This window comes from Alligator sinensis, unplaced genomic scaffold, assembly GCF_000455745.1.
Source record: "Alligator sinensis unplaced genomic scaffold, ASM45574v1 scaffold784_1, whole genome shotgun sequence".
NCBI classification, from domain to species: Eukaryota; Metazoa; Chordata; order Crocodylia; family Alligatoridae; genus Alligator; species Alligator sinensis.
The window spans coordinates 789,294-799,887 of record NW_005842318.1 but is presented as its reverse complement, the minus strand read 5'-3'; the positions used below and the strand labels follow the sequence as shown (position 1 = coordinate 799,887).

Sequence of the window (10,594 nt, the reverse complement as noted above, 5' to 3'; positions counted from 1 at the left end):
ACTCTTTCCATGACCATAGGTTGCTGAACCTTGACCTGGAGACCTACACCTAGATTATGTATCTATGTATAAAATCACCTGCACTATTTTATCCTCACTGTCCTCAGATCTGGATCTATAGTTATGAAGCCCTAAAACTCCACCTACCCTTCTGGAAAACATTGTCTTTATAAAGGAACATAATGCTATCCAGTAGTATTTTCCCTGCCAGAGAGGAAATCCATTGAAATTTTAAGAGCTTCTGGTGCATTACAAGAAAATACATAATGCTTTAAAGTAGAAATATGCAGTAAATTTGTGGCAATTGTCAGAATTGGCCACTATATCAATAGTATTCAACCAGGTTTTCAGTCCATTCTGTGAAGGTGAATCCAAGATAAATCTTTGTGAATACCCTTAATTTTTTTTTTTATATTAGCTATGAAATTAATTCTGTATAGAAAATAACATTTAAAATAAACGTAGCTTTTCCCTAGCAAAGTGCACTTTATACACTCTTACGTGCGCTGCTTTTCCAGTAAAGTTTTGAACGTGGAGATTAACTCAAGGTAGGAAGTAGGTGTAACATAGTTATGTCTTTGAAGCTCAGCATGAAATAAATCAGATAAAGCTATGGTAGAAGTGTGAAAGCTTTTACACGTATCAATACAGCCTTTCCGAGTTTCCTCTGACATTTCAATATCTTCCAAAAAGCGAGAAGCAACAGCTTCCAATGCATCTTCAGGCCATGTCTAAAATTAAACCAAACAACAAATAAATAAATACCTGGCTTTTATATAACAGCTTCTATTCACGGTTTGAAAACTGCTTTCCAATTAAGCCAATATCATTTCTATTTTAAAGGTGAAATGGAGGGTACATGCAGGTGCTACACTTAGATCACCCAAACTAGGGTTAGGCCAACGTAAGTGCTGATTTGTACAACATTCAATGAGTTTAGATTGAGCAAATAATGGCCAGCCCAATATAACTTAGTTCACCTAGGGAAGCGCTGATCTGTGTCCGACCTAACCAAATGCGTGTATGTGCTTGGAGCACAGCCCTGGGGCTGGGAAAACCTAGGCACTCACCCCAAACCCAGGCTGCATTTTTCTTGCTGCTTCCCTCTAATCCTGACTGAGCTATCTTTAGCCCTCTTACCTCTTCCCCTCATCCTGCCAACCCCCTACCAAACACTCCATACCCTCCTGCGGATCTGCTAGCTTCCATGTACCTAATGTAGTACAATGATTTACTGCAATCTGAAACTTCGGAAAAACAGGTCTCTAAATCAGTAGTACACCCAGGTGCAATAAAGAGCACCCAGGTTTGTCAAAGGATATATGACCAAACCTTGATTAACTGAAATCAGATAACGAGGACTATATTGTGAAAAATGAAAAGAGCCATAATTCTGCTCTTTAGATGTATGGGCAACTCCCACTAAATTCAATGAGAGCTGTCAGTGCTTAATCAAAAGCAAACTTAGTTTCTACCCCTTCTAGTATGAAAAAGCACAGCTAGTTGTCAGTTGTTATAACAGTATTAAATTAAAAACTCTTACTTGTTTTATTGGTGTAAAAGTTCCTTATAAAAAAATATCTCCATCATTCTTTAATGAATGGTTATTTTAAACAAAAGGATTAGCTGAATTTCATTCATCTAAAGGTCAAAACTCACTGCAGTGAATGTCAATCTGTCTTTTAAACATGTGTTTAGTTTAACATTTGTTTCCAAATCTTTTAAAATTAAATTAACCAGATTAAAATTTTAATGTAAACTGGGGTGCAGTAGAACTATTGTCCTAGTCCTGCAATAGTCAAATGCTTTAACATTAAACATGGCTTATTCCATAAGAAGTTGATTGATCATATACAAAAATATCTGTGTAAGTCTTCGCAACACAGTAACTTATGTGTGCATGTATCCTGCAATCACAAACTAAAGAGATTAAAAAATAAACATCAAGGAGTACTCTAGTGTGAATATTTAAAAATCTGCTTTCAGTGACAAATCTTCAGATTTGTCTCAGATATAACTAATGATCAATTTTGAGAGTCTTTCCTTCTTAAATTTACAGTAGGTCAAAATGAAGGAGATTGAGTTTGTCAGCATCCAACATGACACCAAAATTCATATTACTTTGTACTTATTCAGTCATTTCTTTGATTCTCTCTGACAGCACATAAGCTATTAATTGAATATTTTACAGAATTCCACAAATCCCACCATTTGTAAAATATGCAACGATACTTTAAAATACTGTCCATCATTGACTACTGGCTAGCAAAATTAATAATAAGTTAACTTAAACTAAAGTGCATATTTGTCAATGTGCTAGCTCTTTCTTTTTAACAGCTGACAAGCATTACAGCAAAAAAAAATATACACCTGCTTCTGTAAATAATCTGCTCTAAAACCTGATAAAAAATTCTCTTCAATTTGTTCCCATGCAAATATTAGACTATTAGTAAATATTCTGAAAAACTTCTGAATTATTGACACGTGAAAATTAAATTAATGTAATTTTAATGTATTTAATTTTAATTGTATATCTATATTTGTATATTTACATTTACTTTATTTGTATATATTTATTTTCTTTATTTATCTCACCACTTTAAAGGGCATGAAAAAAATTTCCTCTACACTTTCTCTTGGATTCATTTTGAAAAAAAAGCCTTCACCTTTGAAGAAAAACTGGATTTGGGAATTTTTAAAGGCTAACTAAAGGCTATCTATAATCTTTCTTTCTTCCCCATTTGCCTTGTACTGATAAGTTATGACTTAAGAGCTGGCTGGAGGAACTTCAGCCAAAGAAAAGGAGAAAGGCCAAATCATCTCTGGGATGGTCCTTGGGCTAGTAGAGTACATTGGACATTTCATAACCTAATTTCTACAGTACCGTGTTCATTCAGACTATAATTTTAAGTTATGTTTCCATGGTATGGTGCAGTGTTGTTCAGATGCACTTGAGCTAGCTCACGCACTGGAAATGGTACGGCTGTGCTACTGGGGAGCTCTGTCCAGGGGTAGTCATCATCCAAACTAACTTTGGTATTTCTACCCAACGCTGCTTGTAACATGTAGACATGTTTTAAGTGATCCAGCAATTCTGGGTACAATCTTGCTCATATCTGTACTAATGTGAAACCCCTAATACATAAGTAAGGCTTTAATGGTGTAAATTAGACTATGACCCTTGGACTCTAAGAAAATCCACAACACATTTTATCTGTTAACTAGCAGAATCAAAGAACTACTACTCAACATGAAAAAAAACAGAGGAGATATATCTAAAAAGTCACATGCAGTGTTTCCAGTAAAAAATATGCATGTTGAAAAGAGCCCCACCTGGAACCAATCAAGTGTGCAGCAGTTAACAAGAGCTGGAAATTTCCGAAGGCGATTACGGAAAGCATCTCCAATGGGACTCATTGCCAATACTACATGCAGCTGGTCTCGACAACGATCAATGAAAAAGTTAAAAAGAGCTATGGGGCTACCGTCAGTCTGCTTTGTTTTATCTCGCTGACGGTCTATCTGACGCATTCGCTCACAGATTTCTTGTTTCTCATCTACTGCAAAGAGGTTTGGTACTTCCCCTGCATTGAGTAAGTTGTTGATGTCTTCTAGAAATGACTCCCTTTTTATTTGAGTATCAGTGAACAAGAAAACTCCTTGCATATCACCCTCAGTTGATTTCCTTAGAATGACTTTTAGGTCTTCATGCCACTCATTGCTACCATAGCTCTTAGATATTTCAACCTGAAAAAGTGTATAATCAGCCATATGAGCTGCTAATCGTGTAAGGGACTGTCGGCCACTGCCTCCAACACCAACCAAAAGAGCATGGCTGCGAGGCTGTTTCAGAATCCGTGAAATTCTACAAACATGCTCTATAGCAAAACGGAACAAAACAAGTTGCATAGGTTTTTTGCTCATGTTATTAAATTCCTCTAGATGGCTCTCTACAACTAATCTCAATTTGTCCACATTACTGATCTCCCTGTAGTTGGTATCTTCTCTTCTAGGGTCATGAAAATCACAAAACATCAGGCTACGTAAGTCATCCTCTTCCACTATGCCATCAGAATTGAAGTCCAAGTTCTGAAAAAGTTTATGAAAGTCTTCATGCAAGTGATTTTTCACTACTTCTTGTATAAACCCAACAAGCCAGGCTCGATCCAAATTATCCACTAAACGATCATAATACACTCTGAGGACCTGCATAATAAATAACAACATAACAGTTTTAGAAGCTACTGCTGGCATTCTAGTAATCTAAAACTAACATCAATCAAACAGATAGAAATCTGGAAGAAATAACTTCAAAGTAGACATTATTTTAAATTCCGCTACATAGAAATTAAATGTTTAGAAACAATCTGAAAAGTTAAACATTATCTCCTAAATAAAAGGAGAAATCCATAAGGAAAAATAACACATTTTCCATGTACTGAATATATGCTTTACAAAATATTATTAAAATATTAAGGTATTAGACTCTGAATTCATTCATGGCAGAGAAGGAGTCCATAAGACAATCTCTCTGCTTAGATGCTCTGAAAATGTATGAGAACATCTTTCTGTACAGCATACATAAATACAAGCCCATTTCTAGCTATTAAAAAACTCATAGCTCATGACTGTGACATCATTACATAGGTATCAGCTGATAAAATAATTCTGTTAAATTATCTTACAAAGGAAAAATATTTAAAGACTAATTTGGATCTCTAATTATCCATACTAAATACAATTTCTTACTAATATGAGTTTTACCTCATGGACCCAGAGACGTTTTATTGTTCCCACAGATTCTGTTGTTTCAGGCCTTGACAGACAAACACCTTGAACAACACGGGAGAAATCACGGAGGTTGAACAAATAGTGAGACTTGGCTGGAGTGGGCAACAGATTCTTCATAGCTTCTTTGTAGACAGCCATGGTACTGTTAATAATCTGTGGAGTCAGTGCTATATATTCTTCTGGAAAGCTAAAACTGACAAATTAAAGAAAATGTTAAAAATAACATGATTTTTCAGAATGTCATCAAACTAAACACATATATTTAAATACTGATTTATTTTTGAGGCAGTGCCAAGATTAGTATTTTCTTATAGGAAGACTCATAAGAAAAACTCATACCCATCTAACAGATGGGTCTGAAGAGTTGGACCACACTGAAGTAACAACAGAGGAAGTCCCAGCTGATGGAGAGGAGGTTCAAAAGATCTCACCAAGCTAAGTGAGTGGACAAAAAATGGCAGATGAACTTCAAATGTTGACAAGTACAAGGTAACGCATCTGACAAAAAATAACCTCAATTATATGTACAGAATGCTGGCTTCTGAACTAGGCGTTGCAACTCAGGAAAGAGACACTGGATTCATTGTAGATATTTCTTTTAAAATGTTAGCTCAGTTTGCAGCTGCAATCAAAACAGGCAATAAAATGTTGCACATCATTAAGAAGGGAATTGAAAACAAAATGGAGAACATCATCATGCTATTATACAAATCCACGGTGCGCTCACATCTTGAATACTGTGTGCAGTTCCAGATCTGGCCTATGAGCACCCCTTCTTTACACAAAAATATGGATGTCATCTAGGAGAAAATAGCTTTTCAGGTCTAAACACCAAAGGGGTTTTAACTAAGCAGTGAGCCACATACTGGTGTACTTTGGTCACCTGAATAAGTGGATCTGAGAGTCACCTGACAAAAGGGATTACAGGTTACAAAAGGAAATCTCTTTCATTGGCCATTTCCTTGTAAGAAACTGCAAACAAAGTGGCTGCAGAAAAAAATGAATCCACAGTGTAAAGAAGAAACCATATGTGTGAAGAGAAGAGAAGGGAAAGGATCCTGGCTGATCTATTTAAAAGACTGACAAAATATTAATTAAGAAAACTGAAGCAAGAAAATGCTTGTATGCTTATAGTTGTTTTAGATTTCTAGCTTTCTTATATTAGTTGAAGTAGAGTGTTTGATTTTGGGGACCCTTAAAAGTCTGTGTAGCTGTTGCTTAAATTATCAAAAGTGCCTGAATATGTGGACTGTAAACTCAGAGTGTATTTACAAGCATTACATTTAGGTCGACTTAACCAGGGTCAGGTTGCTCTAAATGTCCAATCATGCAGGCAAGCAGAGGGCTTAAATTGCCCAAAAAATCATGCACGCGATCAAAGCTATTTCACCTGAGTAAGTAGACTTAGATATAAGAAAGGGTTAACTCAATCTAAGAAAAGTTTAACCTGATCTTGCAAGTGCTTGTACAGATTCGCAGTGCAGCTCTGGGGCTGAGAAAGCAAAGCCACTTGCACAGCTCCAGGGCTCTGCTGTTCCCAGCCTCCCCCCAACCCAACCCTGCCTGGGTTAGTTTTAGCACCTGGACCCCCCCCACCAACTGGGCAACCCCCACCAACATGGACCTGCTAACCCCCCTGTGGACCTGCTAACTCCCCCAGATCCTGCCCACCTCAAGTTACTTACACTGGGCTCCCTGGGCAGCTCCCAGGAGCAGCAAATAGCTGCACATGCTGCTCTTGGTCAAAAATTTCATGAAATTAAGCCATATGAATATAGACCAAGTGCAGGGAATGACTATACACCCAGAGTGTACTCCACTTTTATAAGCATAAGAGTGGACTAGAGGTCTGTTTGTTAAGTTCGTTAAGCTTCTGAGGATGATTAGGGTTGGGGAGAATCAGCTCTGGTTCAAGGCATCCAAGGCAGGTAGGCCACAAGGTCCCATTTCTGTAAAGGGATAGCAGTGAAGTGTGCCAGAGAGGCCGAGAAAAAAGTCAATGCTATAGCTTCCTAATATGGGAATCTTTAGAACTGTCAAATTCTACCCTTAATAGTATAAGTAAAATAACTATATTTTTCATTCCTGTGTATTAAATGTTTTCAAAACTTCTGAATTAACTGAAATTAAATGACCAAAAAAAAACTGGTTTAAAGCTTAAGTTCATACAATTCCCAACAGCATTGCCTAAACATTTTTAGCCATTTTCAATATACAAAAGTCACCTACCATGTAGTAAGATGCCAAGCTAAGATTCTAGAAAAAATTGTATGCATGGAATCATCATCAAATTCATTAATGGTAACTGTATTGAAGTGTCGTAAGAATCGAGGAGTTATTGGGTTTCTGCCACCACCTAAAATTAGAAAGAATTAATATTAAAAATTAAATGCTAAAATTAGTATTAAACTGTGTTCACCATTTTGCTGCTAAACTTCCCAGGTCAGATTCAACCATCCTGATTCACGCTGAAACATACCATACTGCAAGTATAGTCCTGGTGACTGCAAGAGAAGCAAAATAAGGTAATGTTCAGGATGAATAAGGGCATCACAGTCAGTCTTTTGCAAGTGGTAATAGCTGTAAAATATGGCCAAATATCTCCTGCTCTAACAGTGTTTGATATTACTTTAATAGCATCTCTTGTACATAGAAATCTTGCTTTTATAAATGTCATATATATTACAAGCAAATTGAAAAATAATAATCAGTACTATAATACTATTATATTTAAATACTACCCTAATTTGAGCATTGCTGGCTTTAATGGCTAATTTGTGACTTGGACTACACATCCATGCATATAAGTAAGGGAGAGCAATCCCTAACCCCTTGCATACACATATACCCTGAATGGAGTATCTGTGACTCGATTCATGGCAAGAAAGGATAAGCTAGTACTCAGAACAAGTTCCTTTTTTCCAGCAGCAGTTGGGCAGAGAGAGGGTGGCACCTTTCATCCTCACTTTTCATCAAATTATATGTTAGCATTATTTGAGGTTAGCATTATTGAGGTTTAGTGATTACTAGGATGTGGACATTAACACACATACACCTTTGTTCAGTGCTTTGACTAAAGGCACAAATGAGTCCATAGGTATGAAAACAATTACATTTGTAACAAAAAGGTTAAGTTTTTAAAACAATACAAACATAAATTATGATTTCTCTTAATAAATGTAGCATTAATAGTGACAGAAATTCTGAAGGTTATTTTAATAGCAGTATCTTTTAGACCCTGCCTTCCCTCTCACTATGACACCCTCTGGCTCCAGCTCTAGTTCCAGCTCCAGCTCCACTCCAGCCTGAGGAACAGAGCTTGCAGCTGCATGGCCTGGCTGGGGCTGGAGTAACCATGTGCTCTGTGCCCTGAGCTGGAGTAGGACTGGAGCTGGAACCACAGGTGGAAGATAATGTCGGCGGGGGGCAGGCAAGGGGTGCAGAGGCAGCAGGGGCAGGCAGCAGCTGCAGCTCCGACCTCCATCCTGGGTTGGGGCCAGAATTGGAGCCACAGCAGACTCCCTGACATCCTGCTTATGCACAAATTCAGGACAAGGAGCTTTCCCCCCACAGGTTAAATGGGCGGGGTGGGGAAACTTGTCTTGGATTTGAGTACACATGGTAACTTAATGTATTCTACAAAGCAGTTATCTGTGAAGAGCCACTAACGTAAATGCTTGACCACAAACAAATGAAGCTGTGTTATTCTTTGAGGCAAAACAGTTAGGAGCAGATCATGTCCCTCCACCAGTTTAGCACCAATGTCAGTGAAGAGCAGGCACACAATTGCCTGAGGATTCCCCAGCATAAAAAAAATCCCTAGGGCATGTACTGCCAAGATAGAAAGTTCTAACCTTCCATCCTCCCTTCCTAACCAAAGAATAGGGATGTAGCACACAGGACAAGCTACAGCTCAAGTTTTTCCATGTTTCTGCTATCACCAGCCACAGAGTGTGGACTATAACTGCTCAAGAGTATACCAGGAGCCAGTAAAATTTCAAGGAAAATTAAAAATGGCTTACACATTTCAAAGAAAACTAAAAATGGCTTAGGATTGCTTTTGTGTGCCTTCTTGTGCAGCTGAAGAATGGTTGCGTGCAACCACTGTCCATAATTTAAGAAATCTGTAATGTAACAGTTAAGTTGCTTTATGGAACCAGATAGCTGACTAACAGTGACTCCCTCCCTCAAAAGATAGACACACATCCCTACTCAAAACAAAGGCACATGCAAGGTGTACATTGGCAAAGCGTTTTCTATAGTTTCTGTTTCTGACAGTTTATGTGAAAGGGAAGCAAGAAAAACAAGAAGAGAGAAAAGGTAGCAAGTTAGAGCTTGAACCAGCACTGGGAGGTAGCTGGACTGTGTTGACTGAAAGGCTTTAAAGTTGCATACAAAGATACTGTGTGTAGACATAAGTAACAACTGAAATGTTTCCTAGTGAATGAGCATAAATGCTTTGAAAAGGAAATGTTTCAGCTGGGGGAAATATGCAAGAGCCCTGTGGTACCTCCTGGTTAGAGTATTTCAAAATTGCCACAGCCATTTCATCCCCCAAGTACTAGAACAGCAGGGGCCAGGAAACTGGATCTGCATGACAGCCGCAGACTTTCCACACCACTCTCCTTCCCTGCCTATAGAGAGAACTGTGGGATTCCGGAGGACTTATGGGTTCTCCTGTCCCTGTACACACATAACAAGAACTGAAAAGCTTCAAAGTAATACCCGATTTTAAAGAGGTATGATTTTGGAGCACATCCACTACTTTTGTATCAATTCAAAAGGAATGAACATTTGTACAGCTGGCTCTTTGAAACATTTCAAAGGTATTTGAAATGTTTCAACTGTTACTTCTGTCCACATTTTCTATTGTTTGACTTCAGCTGAGTACAAGGAAACAGATTTCCAGCCAGATGTCTTTACCTAGCTTTCAAATATCCAATGAAATCTTTATTTTATATGATAACTTTTTCTACTACCAAATAAAGCTGAAATTTTTCTGTTCAATATCTCCAAATAGTACAGCTTAGGAAAAGGGGGCACACAGACTCTATGCTATCTGAGGATCCTTCTTTACCAAAGAAACTTCCAAATAACCTGCTTAAATAATTTCTGGATGACTGCAGTTTAAGTTCTACTGATGGAGAAGTTCTTTGCCCCAAGTCCTAGCCAGGGAGTTCTCACTGCACTGCGCTTCACAAGTTGCATTCTCTACATCCAATCCCTTTTCCCACATGTGTGCACACAAGCAGGAAAAGTTCACATGCCTCCTACAGTCAGGATTTGGCTTTATGGAGATCCTAAGCATGCAGGACTATTTATTTTAAAGTTATTTTTTGGAGTTTTATTCTCATACAAAAAAAACAAACAAACCTGATTCTCATGTCTTACCTGGAGGTCCCATTGCACACATGATCTGAATATCCACAAGTTTGATCACAGAGCAGTCTTTCAGGTCATACCAATTCCAGTGATCTAGCCACTGACGAAGTAACTCAACAGGAGGTTGAGCACCATAGACCTCTCGTGCTGGCATATTTACATCATCTACAAAAACAACCTGAAAATGGAAATATAAAGAGATTCAAGCCACTCATGCCCAAAATCAAGTTTACTCACATAGGGCATCTATACACATAGAGGGTGCTTTAATTAGGATAAAACTCCAAACTCTCTGAGAGCTGCGCTAATTAAAGCATCTGCAGCATCACATGTATTCAGTATCCCGTGTTTCAAAATGGCAGTGGGGGCACATTAATTAAAGCTCGTTTGATGAGCTTTAGTTAAAGCCCCCCTGCCACCA

At 38.0% G+C, this 10,594-nt stretch overlaps 1 protein-coding gene across 1 annotated transcript in view; it reads right to left on the bottom strand.

Moving 5' to 3' along the window:
- Positions 1 to 10,594, bottom strand: part of DNAH7 (dynein axonemal heavy chain 7) — a 214,406-nt gene that overhangs the window by 69,877 nt on the left and 133,935 nt on the right. The window contains exons 38-42 of the mRNA XM_006028533.2: positions 10,183 to 10,351; positions 7,021 to 7,147; positions 4,765 to 4,984; positions 3,334 to 4,206; positions 502 to 731 (exon numbers count right to left, since the gene is read on the bottom strand). Of these exons, the coding sequence (XP_006028595.1) occupies positions 502 to 731; positions 3,334 to 4,206; positions 4,765 to 4,984; positions 7,021 to 7,147; positions 10,183 to 10,351 (1,619 nt within the window). The remainder of the gene's footprint in view (positions 1 to 501; positions 732 to 3,333; positions 4,207 to 4,764; positions 4,985 to 7,020; positions 7,148 to 10,182; positions 10,352 to 10,594) is intronic.